This window comes from Nesoenas mayeri (assembly GCF_963082525.1).
Source record: "Nesoenas mayeri genome assembly, chromosome: 4".
Taxonomy (NCBI): Eukaryota; Metazoa; Chordata; class Aves; order Columbiformes; family Columbidae; genus Nesoenas; species Nesoenas mayeri.
The window spans coordinates 69,198,880-69,213,456 of NC_137540.1; the positions used below are offsets into that span (position 1 = coordinate 69,198,880).

The following is a 14,577-nucleotide window of genomic DNA, read 5'->3' on the forward strand; positions in this document are numbered from 1 at the left end:
ATGCTGTAGTAAAACTCTGATTACAAGAAGGTGCTCATAAGGAACATAGCATCAAATCCTCTAGGCTGGAGTCAAACCCCAGAGCCCATGAGATTGCTGCGGCTCTCTATTTGACGTTTGCTTGCATGAGCCAATGTTGATATTTATTTATCCATTACTTCTCCAAGGGACAAAACCGATCATATTGGTTTTATGGGTGAAAATCTTGAAATAGCTTGGTTTTCCAGAGCTTTGAACGTCACAGGTCATTAACATGCAATTCTGTTATCAGCACTCAATTGTAAGGAAGGGAAAGGAATAAAAGTGTAAAGAGTTGATAGTAAAATTTGACAGTCATTTTATTGTGGGAATTTTTCCATGGCAATTGCTGTATAGGCGTTACAATTTTGTAAAAAAAAAAAAAAAAAATTAGCAAGAAAATAAGATAAAGCCATTCAGCGTCAGTTGACAGGGTATAATACAAAATGAATAGTGATTTTAATCACTAGCTTCTTAAAAATGTTATAGCTCATTCTTGCAGTTGCCAGGGCCTTGGGACAGAGTCTGTGGTTTACCTGGTTTTGGTTTGCGAATGTGGAGCCAAAATGGTTTTTCGGCTATGCCTACGAAATTGTTGGCTCTACACAGATATTCTCCTTCATCTTGTTCTGTCACATTGAACAGATTTAGGTTAGCATCGGCTTCAGCGTTTTTACTGATCCAAGACTGCAGGAATAGACAGAAACCTGAACTTCAGTAAACCAAACAATACCTCCATCGCACCTACATTAGCTAGGATTGACTGTTCATGACTATTTTCTTTTTGGCTGTGGCGACATCCCCGGCTCGCCCTGCGGTGAGGGACCTAACCCAGGACCTGGGCGAAGAATATAAGTAGCATTTGGCCCCCAAATCACATGCAGGTGAACTCCTTTCCCTTCGCTACCAGCACACATGCAATTTCTTTTTTTAAAACAGACCGATTTCCCCACTTCTCCATCTGACAGCAGCCAATGGCCCTCAATAACTCTGCAGACAGGAGCACCAGAGAAAGGGCTTAAGGAGAGATTTGTGTTTGCAACCCGGCTCAGCAAATATTGTTTCAATTATCAGATTCCAAAATAGAATTTGGAAACAAAATATAAGCAGCGGCGGTCTGAAACGAGCTGCTGACTTTGCCTTTCAGAAATTAGCTGTAATTTTTTCCACTGCTTATAGGAGCCTCTTCTTTACTAAATAAAGTGGTGCATATAAATCAAACAAATTTCAGACTGTTAAGCAGGGTTTTATTTCTCTTCTTCCATGCTGCCACAACAGCACATCAGTTTGTTCCCTAAACAGTTGTTTTTATTTTGGTTGAAAATGCACAGCTGTTTTGGGTGGCCTCAGAAGTGGCCTAGGGAAAGCCTAGAAAAAAATCAGCTTCAGTTCTGGAAATTAAAATAAAGCAATTGGTTTTCTCATTTTTTGGACTTATGCTCTTCAGCTCAGTCTTGGCATCTTCAATTTCAAAGCCCGATCACGCCTATGTGACCTGCAGCCATTAAAATCAACAGGGCTGCCAGGTCTGATCCAGGTTATTAGGAACTGAACCCAGAGGTGGCATCACAGAGGAGCCCTGATGTCCACGTTCGATGGCAAACACCACTGGTTTTGACTTGATCTCATCTCTAAGACTTACATGCTGGCAAGTTTGTCTTTCCTGATTAGTGGGGAAACGTGCCTGCCTGCTGTTGCTGCCTTGTTTATAATTAAACCGGGCATGTTTCAATGCAGAACATATAATTTAGTCCTTGACAAAGCTTGGGCACAGTGTTGGCAGCCCCCCCTCCGTAACTGGAATGCATTTAGTGCTCTTCTGCAAAGAAAAAGGAGTTTCTTTTGATCACAAATTAACCCAGGCTTTCAGGAACTGATGCAGGTGATGGCTTGGTTTTGTCAGGCTGTTTAAAAAATGTGTTGAAAGTACGGCATTCAGTTTATCCATCTGGAGTGGGGTGGATGTTCCCCCCCCATTTAGATGTGAAGGGGAAATGTCACATGCTGGGCATCTCTCAGTCCCCCTCACTCTGATGGAGACCAGGATACCCCCCATATATAAACTGCCTCACAGCAGCTCCTACACTCCAAAAAATCTCCTGAAAGCAGGAGGGAAGGGCAGGCTGATAAAAAAGCCTTATCTCCCTGCAGGCGGCAGAGCATCGGGCAGGATAGAGCCCTTCCCAAAGCAGCTGGTAACAGCTCCCTGCTCCGGCAGCGCGGCCGGGATGCTGGGTCAAAGCAACAGCACCACGTGGCGCCAGGGGAACAAGTCCATAAAACCAAGGACTGGCCCCAAGATGCCAGTGAGAGATTTTATCAGATCTTTATTTAAAAACAAACCCAAGCGCACACGCATTAAAGAAAAAACAATATATATCCCTGCAAAGCTGGGTCTGATACAGCTCCATGAAGGCCCAGTACTGGCACACAAAAGATGCATCCCAAAATGGAAATGCTCTGTGCCCCAGCGCTGATGCCGGCATTAATACAATTCAAAGCATTTCTGATTAACCAGAAGTAGTAAATAGACGTGTGCTGGTCCTATTCAGCAAAAAAATAAAAACCAAACAAAACTTGTGCTTTCAAATGCCTGCCTGCGCTCCCCTTCGAGGAATGCGGAGCCTTTGCCGTCCACAGAAGAGAAGGTATTTGGCAATTCTAATTACCTAGCCACCCCGGTGCCGCTCCAACTTAATTTTAAAACACTATTTATACGGACTATTTATATGTTCTTTGCCACAGCAAAATGGGAGCTTGTGCTTGTGACACAAGGCACTGTTCGCAGCGGCTCTGCAAACTTCCAAAAGGTAGAACTTTATCCCACGGGGACCACACACGGAGCTCAGAGACTATACTAGATGGCATGTGACACAGCCAGCTATTCAGAGCGTGGTTCTGGGCTGTGAAACCAGGGGGAAATTCAAATATGCATAATTCAAACACATTTGGAGAGACGGCAAGAAAATAAAACGTTTTATCAACTCGCGAGAAGCGCGTGTTGCCAATCCTGAAGAACTGTCTCCAGCCATTTCTTCCAACCAATCTGTTATTTCAATCTGTGTAATTATTTCCAAGGTCTCTGGCTTTTATTATCATGTATCTGGCTGAGTTACAGTTTTGTAGATGCTGCTTGATAAGTGGGGTTTTTTTAACAAAGAGAAGGGTGTGTGCAGCAGGATGTGCACGGGGAATGTCCCTGCACAGGACAACCTCGGCTTGAAACTGCAGCGACAAAACCTGCTTTCAGCTATAATACAGAGCCAGAAAACTTGCATTTGGCCCTATATATTTAAATAAATACCAACATAGGATGCCTTTAATTATGAAAAGAAAAAAAAAAAGGGATTTTAAAAGTCCAAAGTGCTTTTGACTCTCTATTATCTACTTTTTATATTTGCATACGTTGAGGGGAAACCAGACCCACTGGCTTTGTTCTGGCTGTAATCTGGAAGCTGCCTTTCCAGAAAGCATTTTACCAAGCAGAGTCTTACCAAGTGAGTTTTTGCTCAGTTAAAAACAAAAAAAAAGTATAATAGCAATGCTCACAAATGTTAGTGGCTGGAACAACACTATCTGGGCTCTCAGGTGCTGGTACTTCAGCATTATTTAGTATGTGCACGCTGCACTATGTTTACTTGGTAAAGGGAAGAATGTGTTTTACTTGGGAGCCTTTTGTTTTAATAAGCCCCAAAAATGCCTCTAGTGAAGCTGTAAAAAAGGGTTATTTTTACAATTTTAGGTCCAATGCAATCTGACAGCTTCTCTTGTATTATGCTGCATTTCTCACAGCTGCCTCAGCTCTTACAACTACTTTGCTTATCTGTGCCACTACAGTAGTTGTGTTATCTCTGGCAAACAGAACAGTCTGCAACATCAACTTTAGGACATTTTTGCTGTACCCCCTCCAAAAAGCAGAGTATTCCACTGCACGGGCTTAAAGGAAAGAACAATCCAAACAGCTGTCCTTGGCTTATTCTAATGATATTTTTTCTTATAGGCACAAAATAGTTACAGAAAATGAGACCTTGAGCTCCCCAAAATCTGATTTAAACAATGATTACCTTTCTAAGAACTGTGGCATTGCAAATATTCTGTTCGGAGTTTCTGGTTTGTATTTCACTGCTAGTCTATGGCTAGTCTAGGGCTTATTTATAAACATGTAAATAAAGTTTATGGCTCCCATTGACGGTGAGCATCTCTACCCAGTGCTGATCTCTGTTGCCCTGAGTACGGCAGTGGGTTTCTCTGAGGGGCATCCCCACAATGTGGCTGCTGTCTCTGTGACACCGAGACCGAAGCAGAGGAAGGACTGTCCTGAGGGTGAGAAGAAGGAGCATGGACCGACCTTCAGCACTGTGACATAGGGCGTCCCATCGGGTCCATATTTGCTGCCGTTGACTTCCACGTGTTTCAGCCACTGGATGTGAGGCTGGGCATCGCTGTAGACCTTACAGTGAAACTCCACATTGCTCCCTACCACCACGGTCTGGTTGGCAGGGAGCCCTGCTTGTAGGATTGGTCGGTGGGGTGACCTTTCTGAAAAAAAGAAAATAAAATCCTAATTAACCCGTACTTCCTCCAGCAGGGATTCTCCTCTGAAGCCTTCATCTCTTGGCTTTTCAGCAGAAAAGGTGCAGGCTGGTATTGTCCCTGCTTAAGTGTCCTGGCCACCACTCTACACAGTTCTTCTTAAGCCAAACAGAGAAGAACCGCTTGGGAACAGAGGAGACATCTCAGCCCTGCCATTCCTTCTGGCCCCTCTGTAGACCATCTACTTAACTTATTGATCACAGATCTGAGGCTGAATTGTTGGCCCAAAGGAAGCCAGAAGACACATGATCCAGCCCTTGGGGAAAGCAATCAAGCTCCCACTTCCCATATCCCATCACACGCCCGTTCAACCTCACCACGGATCAGCTGTTGAGGGAAAACAGTGAAATCTCACCTAATACATCAAGCTGGTATGTGTGCCTAATATTGCCATATTTGTTCTCCACAACACAGGTGTAATTTCCTCGGTCTGACGGCACAACACTCTCCATCACCAAGCTCCACTGCTGGTGTCGCAACTAGAAGAAGAAATCAAATCATCAAGCTTGTGGTCTAGTGCCATCATCACCAGACCATTCAAAACAGTGAACTATCAGTGAACGTCTAGACACTTGGCCAACATGAACAGGCTGCAGAGTATGCCTGAACATCACAAGGACCCATTTCAAGGGTCATTAAAGGCTTAATGTGAAAGGGAATTAAGACCGATGCCTGAACAATGCAACGCAATGTAACATGCTGAGATTGCAATGGGGACTTGTAAATGCTTTCACAACCATAACAGTACTGAAACCAACTGACAGCTGAATGTGGCATCCCCCATTAGAATAACAATTTCAGAAGGCATTAGCTAAGATAACTTTGTTCCACCGGTCCTCTCTGTCAGACCGCTCTGGTACAGAGACTGTCAGCTCAAAATATCACACTCTTGTTTGTGGACCTTTACCAACTGCTACATATAACCCACTAGATGACTAGAAACAATAAAGATCATGCTTCTTCTCCCATCTATGTCATATTTTAAAGATGTGTGCTATGGAGGCAACAGGGCATGGCATCTGTCTCAACAGAAATGGGTGATCAGGACTAAATTAGTCCCCTAAATTCCTTGTAAAAAACAGGAGAAAACATGTCCAGCCTCAACTGTGGTCACTAGGATGCCTGGTCAGCCCTTCTCTTTTGGCCCCAAGTTTTATACCAGTTGGTTTTCTGGATGTGGCTCATACATCCAGAGTTGTTGCTCGTTCAGTAGCAGAAGGGAAAGAACAACCCTTGTCTCCATCCTGACCTGGTCCCCTGTGCTCCCAGCTAGAACGTTTGTTTCTAATGAATATAAAGGAAATAACGCATATGGAAAGCAAATCTTGAATTAATACAGAAAGCAACCAACACTCACAAAGATGACTTCAGGATGCAGAGTGCATGAAAGCTCTCTAAATCTCTGGATATTAATTTGATGCCTTCTGCCGCCCAGAGCAGAACATTTAACTTTAATAAACATTTTGAAGGTGACTCCAAGGACACAGAAGCAGGAGATTACAATAACGCTGTGCTACAGAATGTCAAGGGCTGATGGAAAAAACAAGGGTGTAATTGCTCCTGGAGGTTTCTTGCTACAGCAGGTGAACTCAAATATGAAGTCATTTAACCTCTTCTGCTACACATAAATTGCATCCACATGCTTTCTTTTAAAGGGCCAAGTCGCAATTAAAGCCAGAATTTTGTAAAGAGAAGGTTTAAAGTCATAGGACTAGACAGCTTAGTCACAAGATAAGCAAGCAAAAGCCATTTAACAATGACCCTTGCGTTGTAGATCTGTGTCCCCAGGAACAGCACTGCTGAGCACCCCACTTTTGAGACACCACTGAATATATTCTAGTATTTCCTTTCATTTCAGGTTACAGGTAATACAGAAATCTCAGTTGCAGCAGATGTCTGGTCAGCTCTGACTGCACCCTCTGCCCACCCAGGACAGCACACATGGAGCTCAGTGCAAACCACTATTACACCTTTTGTAAAGCAACATCCCACTTGGTGTATCTCTGCAAGAGCACTACAATTCCAGGTAACAGGAGCTCTTGAGAACAGAGAGCCCTGAACGTACCAGACCGTCAAGGAAGTTTCAATGCAAATTTGTGGCTGCTCAGTGGCTCATTTCCATACTGGCTTGTCTCATAGTTGTGTCTGAAGACTTCATTTAATCTACTTTTCAGCATTGCAAAACATTTGCCTCTGGAACCCCTAGAAAACACTCCAAGTAAATGGGGCTACAGACATATGGGTGACTCCCTAGTCTGACCTGTATAAAATCAGGTCCAAATTAGGTGTTTTACTTGGGATGTACTTTCAAAGACACCTTTATGACACTTTCAAGGAACTTATGTATGTCAGGTTTGTGACAGGGACTTTGAAACAGAGAGCAGAACCTGGGGGGCATAGACTCATGGGGCAGAACTTGTGTGGAAACTCCTCTACAAGCAGCAAGAGCAGCAAGATTTTCTTTTTTAGGTTGAGACTGGTGTCTAGATTTAAAGGATAATAAAAAGGGGTGCTCCCAAGTTAGGACAGTCGTCGTACTTGATAAAACACTAGAAACATAAAGTGACTTATTGCAGGCATTAATCAAGTCAGTGAGATACTGGAAATCCCTCTGGTTTATTTGGTGTTGTCATTCTTGGCTCCTTGTGAAACAAACATTTGCAGACACACTTGGAACCTCAGTGGTGTTTGCCAGACTGGTATGCAAGTCAGTGCAATGGTCTGGGAAGGGATAATCCTCTACCTCCCTTCCCCCTCCATCTTCCCTTCTAGGGTCATTTAACACACACAGGCTTACGATATTAGAGATTCCAACAAGGATTTAACCATTAATGCTCTTTGGGAAATTTCATATGATAAGTCATATGAATTTCTTTACCAGTTAAGGATGAACTGTAACAAAACTAGGTTAGTCTGAACTTCATGTTTTCAACACCCGCTCATCTTTCTTGCAGACTTTACAATCACACAGGATTTAAACATCATTTGCAGGAGGCAGAAGTGGAAGAGTGGTCACCTTTCATCTGCTGACCACAGACCTTTCGCAATCAATGTTTAAACTCTTCCACACGCTGAGAACAAACGAGAACATTCCCAGCTCAAGGATTTCTGGGTTAAGAGATGAAGTAAGCCAACCAATCTCTGCCAGAACTGGATCTTGCCCATTCTTTTCAAGCTGCTTAATCCTGTTATGAAGCTAAGTTGTAACAGGGAATTTAAATCTTAAATATATGAGATACTCAGCATGTTTTCAATCCCTTCTTTTCTGGCTAAAATCTCAGCTGATATCCATCAGTATATTTATAGTGGATGAGATTTACATTACACTACTTACATCTAACTACGGCTCAAAAGCAAAAGCAAGCAAATTAGGGAAGGAAAATTACAAAGAGAGAAAGATGTCTTTATAACAAGAAAGGGAAAAAGAACTACACCTAGACAGATAGAGAGCTTAAACCAATCTTGCTGTAATTGGCCTGACATTGCCTTCAATAGCTCTTTAAGCATCAGCTTGTTGCTGGAAGATGCCCCTAGAGAAACAAAGCACAATGATGCCAAAGACTCACTACCGTGTTGCAGAGGATGAAACGTGTCAATTTAAACTCAAGGATAGATTAAAACCACTGGGAAGTGGGTAGGGGAATTGCTTTCAGCTTCAGATTTTATTCTGCAAGCATAATTTAGTGCAGCTGATGTCACATAGTTTTGTAAAAAGCCGCTCGAACAGCACACGCAAGCCTGAAAATGATGATGATGATCCTTACAGCCTGCAATTAGTAAAAGATGCTTGTGCTCTGCGAATGTTATCTGCCAAAAGGCTGTTTACCCACAGCAGTTTCTTCCTCGCTTCTTTTTTCTCCTTAACTTTTTAGAAGTTCTAAACCTGAGCGTGTCCTCAAGCCTCCTCCAGGCTGGAGCAGGGACAGGGCTGAGGAAGGAGCTTCAAAGGCTTCACTGAAGCAATCACAAAAGGCTCTTTCAGGAACAGGTCTGAGTTAACAGGAAAGAAACGGCCCAAAACTGTGGGGAGGGAAGACTTTTTTTAATCCTTTTCTGGTTTCTGGAGCCCGGCACGCTTTGCATGCCTAGCCCCCTTCCAAAATGCCGCAGATGTGGGAGGCATCAGCACACAGCTATTCAGAGTGCTGGTGAAGATGCCTTCCTAAAAATCACCTCCATAGCAGGAGCGCAGGGATATGGCAGGGCTGGCAGAATGCAGGCAAAAATTGCTGCTCTGGAGATATTTATTATAATCAGCTGCTGCTAGTTTTATTCTCCCCAAATACAATCAGGAAGGAGAACAACTCAAAAGGACAACCTAATAACAACAACAAAATCAGAGCAGAACAGATTTTCCTGTTAAAATCCTGCCATAATTCATCATATACAGTAGCATAGAAACTTCTAGCTAATTAAAACATCTGAGTACAGTAGGGTTTTGTGTCCCTTAGCTCTATCTCTAAACACAAGCCACAGCATTTTCCAGAACACGTTATGGTAGGAAGGAAGGAGGGAGAAAAAAGCAGCCAAGGAGCAGATGCTATTAGTCTGGCTACAAGGGAATCCAACTTTTGACCAAGGGTCAGTGATTTATACCACAAGAATGTTAATGACCACCAGCACAACAGTCCAGCTCTTTGGTGAGGTCCTTCCTAAACCTTCAAAGGATGCCGAGTCGGTTTTCCTTGAAAGCTGGGCATAGCTATGGCTCAGTCTAACATGTCTCCACACACTGGGCTGATATCCAGAAATCATAAGTTTCTGCTCCTGCTTTCTCATCCCTGTCCACAATGAAACCATAAACCCAGCCCCATTTTTACCTGGTCCCACTACAGACAAACCTATAGCGATTTACCCCTCAATTCAAAGGGACAGCAGCCCTTTTTAACACTTTGGTGTTGAAAAGCTTTCAAAACTGCAAGAAAACACCTCTAACCCCACACAGTTGCGATCTTGCTCTTCCATGTACCAACGTTAAGCACCTTGAAACACAATTAAACAGAGATCCAAACCAAAGTCTTACCTTGATGCCTCCGATCCTATGCTCTCCCTTGAACTCCTTGCCGTTTTTCAGCCAGTAGATGGAAGGAGTTGGGTTTCCACCCGCCGGACATCGGAAGCGAACGGTGTTGGCGGCGGGAACTGCCAGCAGCTTCTTCTCCATCTTATCTGGCCGGGTCCAGAAGGGGACACCTGAGAAAGGAAAGACCAAGTTGAACGGGCCCATTTCTGCCGCGGAGGATATCAGCTGGTGAGCAGATGCATTTGAGGAGGCTTTGGCATGTGTGGAGTGACAGTTAAATTGCTACCTGCTGCAGTTAAGATAAATGACACAGAAATGCTTTCCAGCTAAATGACTCTCATAGACGTAGACAGGGTGTTTGTATTTTAGGTTTGTGATGAAAGGTTCATGACCAGGTTCTTGTTTCAGTAATGCCAGTATAAATCTAGAGTAGCTGCTTTTAAATCAACAGGGAGAGTTATCCCAGATCGGGATGAGAATCTGGCCTCAGCCTGTGAAAAGATACAGATGTACCTTCGGGACAATAGTAGCCAAGAAGCATGACCAGCAGAAAGATGTTGGAACTGTAAAAAAACGTTCATGGGCCAGTAAGGGAGCAGAGAAGAAATGTTAGCTGAGTACACTGGAAAATTTTGCATTGCAGTGAGCACAAATGTAGTGTGGCCTCCTTAAGGGAAAGAAAGAAAGAAAGAAAAAAAACCAAAACAGTGCCAAACTGGTTTATCATGTTTATGTTCTTTAAGTACAAGTGATTTTAGTTTTAAAGATTCATGTTACCTTTGAACAGGGATAAGTTTTAAAACACCAGTGTTAGCATGAGATACAGTTTATAATCTGCCTCAAGTACAGCGCTGTTTCTTGGCTGTGTTACAAACATTACGTATTAACTCCAAATTAAGGCAGCAGCAGCAGTAAACTCATTATAATGGGAAGAAAGAGAGAGAAAGTTTTTTAAAAAAGCCTCCCAAGCTTTCATTTCTGCTTAAGGAAACACTGCAGAGCTGCAGGAGGGATGTTTCCGCTGCCATGCTGGGGGCCACATCCAGCCCCCCAGCTCCCTGCTCCACACCAAGGCCAAAAGGAGATGGGGGCAGACAGGATTCGGAATGCAAAATAGCAAAGAGGAGGCCAAAGACTGTAACTGGCATCTCCTCCCGATGGGGAGGAAGCACCCACAGAGAACCCAAACCCACTGCTCGCAGAGACCTTTGTGCTTCTGGCCAAGACAAACTGAAGGTGTCGGTCCTTCAAGAACTGCCTTGGAGAACAGGACGGCCACCAAAGCTGTTGGGAAAGCGTTGCTGCTGGCCTCTCCCGCAGTGGTGAGGATGCTCAGGAACACCAACCAGCACCACGGCCTCACCTCAGTGCTGCTCTGGAGCCTCTGCAATCCGCTTCCCCTTAATTACAAGGGTGTACAAAGCTTTTCCTCCTGTGGCACCCCTCTGACATGCAGTTGAACTGCTCGCTTTCTCCAGTGCTCCCTAATACACTTGGCCCCAATGTGTTTGGCTCCATGAGACCTAACCCATTGCAATTCTAGGTAAGTCAGTGATGAGCCCACCTTAGTCTAAGTCTCCAGTGTCCCCCATGCAGGCTTCCTGCTGCATTTCAGCTCCCAGCATTTTGGAGGCAAGGTCATCTAGCACAGCCAAGGCAATCCATGCACCCACCAATTTTTAGCACACGCTAACACTCTCCGCATGCCATCGTCTCTCCATGGTTCCTTGTGAAGCCCAACTGGCTATGGAACTGGATGTCAGGAGCTACCTCCAGGAGGCCCTTCATTTGCTGGAGACACCCCTGTTGGATGCATCGCTCTTGTGTCTCATCTGCTTTCACACCTCTGCAGCTGGACACCTGCATGTAGGTACCACCCCAGTGAGGGAAATCCAGCTTCTGCCCTCACACTGCCTTGCACAACATGCTGTGATGCCTATCAGCGTCAGCTCCACGTATCAGAGGGATCTGGTGCTCACCCATGCCGCGTACGCCTCATTTTTTGAACAATGAAACTGCTTAAGGCCGTTTTCTTGCCGAGATGGCACTGGAACAGGAGTAAAGCTGGCACAAACAAAAGCAAAAGGGGGAATCCCTGCAATTCTCATGCTCCTGCAAAATCACAGCTACAAACTTTGCAGTAAACAGACTGCACATCCAGGAGAGGCCTCAAATGCTAATGTGGGCTAAAGCGGGACGTCATGTAGCTGTCTACCTTCCAACATCTGAGCTTAGAAAAATGGCAGAACTGCACAAAAAAAAGGAAATTTAAAAAAAAAAAAGTTAGAAGAGTGGGTGCTAAATAAATAAATATCAGGTCTTGACGGTAAAGGAAGATGCTGCTATTGCATGGGTTGGGAAGGGCAGAAACCAAGCAAAGGCTGGGCAAAAGCCCAGGAAGCAGCAGGGGGGTAAATCTGGAGATCAGTTGGGGTGGTGTTGGGAAGGCTGAAGAGGAGGGAGCTGCAGAAACCATGTTGGGAGACATCTGGTGCTTGGTTTCCAAAGCACAGGCTATTTTCTGGCCAAACGCTTCCTTTTGGCAACGCACCCTGATTTCCTGGGGACTTTACAGGAAGGTAACGGGGCTACAGGGGAGAGTTCAGGGAAAGGCCAGGCATGGATGGAAAAGTCCCCCTTCGCCGGCGCTGAGAAAGGCAGCCGAAAAACCTGTTTATTGTTTGATTAACGTATCTGCCTACAATAAATCCCATTTTATGGCACAGGGGTGTAACTAGATCGCATCATGGCCACCCCGCCAGGACAGGGCTCCTCCTTGCACTGTGTTTTGGGGGGGGTTTTTCCCTTTTCCACATTGGCTGCATATGCTGCAGTGTGACATTTCATCATGTTTTCTCACTCAAAAGATGAGTTTGAATCTCACAGGAGACCCATCAACCCACTGGCTGCAAATTTTGCCACAGAAGCCAAGCGGGATTTTGCCATCAAATATCAGAGAGGAGCAAGATGGGGCTCAGGAAAGTTTCCAGCTGGGGATATTCTCCATTTGGAGCAAAGGCAGGATCTGCTCCTCCCTCCTGCAATTAGACACGGCTTCTTCTCCAAGAGCCTCCCCTTCGTTTGGGTACTCTTCCATGCGATTTGAGGCTTGCCAGGGCTGGGCACCTTTGGATTCATGTGCCAAGATTCAAACAACCACGGCATCGCTCTCAAGTCAAACTGGAACTGGAATAAAGTGTCTATGCATTGAAAATGATGCCTTTGTTCTCACTTGCAGGAGCAACGAACAAAACATCACTGCTTTCAGTTTGCTGTGCCCCTAGAGTCCTGTCATTACTGCTTTTTAAGGGGTTGAAAATGTTGCTAACTCTTCTTTTCAAGCAAAGCTTGCAAAGCTCCAGGGAGTTTCAGGAGTGAAGAAGGAAGAAGGATGAAAAACAGGAAAAATTTCAAGACCCGCTCTCTCTAAATTAATTACGAGTAATGATTTTGTATGTGCAGGTGTGAAAAAAAAAGGGACCCACAAACATCATCACTGGCCCTTTCTCATCATCAAACACTAAGCCCAAGGGTCCATTTTGTTCGTCAAAGACACTGGCCACCCATCCGACTGGAATGACCAATTAAAAAAAACCAAGAGCAATACTTGGAATAATTAATATAGCCGAGCGCTCATTTAGCAATTAGGAGCTGCCACAAAGTTCTGTGGCAGACAGAATCAACCCTAATTGTGTAATTTCCTCAGCTGACGCCTCCAAGTACATAGCCAGATTTAATTAGAGATTATAGGGGCTCTTTGAAGGTGCTGGGGCTACGCAGCAGGGGCTCCAAACAAACAGATACAGAGGGGTAGGGAGCACTGGGGCAGAAGAGTAGTGTGTGAAAAGGGAGTTTTGGTTTTGTTTCAGGGCCGGGAAAAACAGCTGTAGAGAACAGAGGTATTGGAAAGCCTCTTTTCACAAAGGCGGATCGCGGTTTGTGACAAGGCCACAACAAATGGGCCGGCGATTTGAAGCTGCTGAAGTTCCTCTGTCTTCTTCCCTGCTGAGTTAGGCACTACATGTGGAAGGCCTCTCTTGGTGCTCTCCGAGAGTTTTTGCACCAAATATTCATACATTTGAGGGCAAATTTCCTCTCATTCTCTTGCTTTGGTATTTCCAGCTCCCATTGTTCAATAATTTGGGGTCAAACCCCCAGAATTAACAAGATTTGCTTCAAACTCCTGATGTTATTAGAATCAGCTCGCCAAGCTCTTATCTATAAATATAAGGATAATAAACTCTCTTGAACAAGACAATTAAGCCAGAAAATTAACTTATCACTGCAAGGGGAGAGCAGACAAGGTTTTTGTTCAGTGATGTGTAATATGGCAACACATAGTGAGCCAGTCCTGGATGGATTAGCTCCCCCTAGATATGAATGACTCTCGATTATTTTTCTCTTGCATGAAAGAGAAAAAATAGCTACTGACCTGTAGCTACTGACCATGGCTACATCTGATGTCCAAGCAGGGGCTCATACACCCCCTTAGTAGGGCATGTTTCTGCCACAAGAGATGGAGGACACAAATCTTTGGGCTGTCCATAAGACATGTCAATGGCTACACCTACATGTCCACCTGCTGCCCGGGATGGTCCTGCAGCCCCTGTCCCCGGTGGGATGTCCCAGCACTGGTGGTCCTAGGGTTAAAAACACAGCTCCCCAGACTCAAAAGAAGAGCTGTGAAGGTTATCCAGAGGGTCTAATGTCAAACAAAGCAACATAAAGTACATCCACATTGCGACATGCCATGAGGTTTTACCACACCGGCACATTAAGCTGATCAACTGCTTTTAAAGCAGAAGAGAATCCAACCTTTTTATAACGAGACCTTTAAGCAAAGCCAGTCGTTACCTTCAAGTCTAAAAAAAGAGACAGTTTTGAAGTCAAGAAGACCCAGAACACAGGCTATAAATACATGTGGCAAAAAGTGTGTTTTCCTT

At 44.5% G+C, this 14,577-nt stretch overlaps 1 protein-coding gene across 1 annotated transcript in view; it reads right to left on the reverse strand.

Moving 5' to 3' along the window:
- FGFR3 (fibroblast growth factor receptor 3) overlaps positions 1–14,577 on the reverse strand; it is a gene marked incomplete at its 3' end in the record, with an annotated part of 54,888 nt that overhangs the window by 12,195 nt on the left and 28,116 nt on the right. Inside the window, exons 4-6 of the mRNA XM_080343159.1 lie at positions 9,635–9,804; positions 4,967–5,090; positions 4,367–4,557 (exon numbers count right to left, since the gene is read on the reverse strand). Of these exons, the coding sequence (XP_080199285.1) occupies positions 4,367–4,557; positions 4,967–5,090; positions 9,635–9,804 (485 nt within the window). The remainder of the gene's footprint in view (positions 1–4,366; positions 4,558–4,966; positions 5,091–9,634; positions 9,805–14,577) is intronic.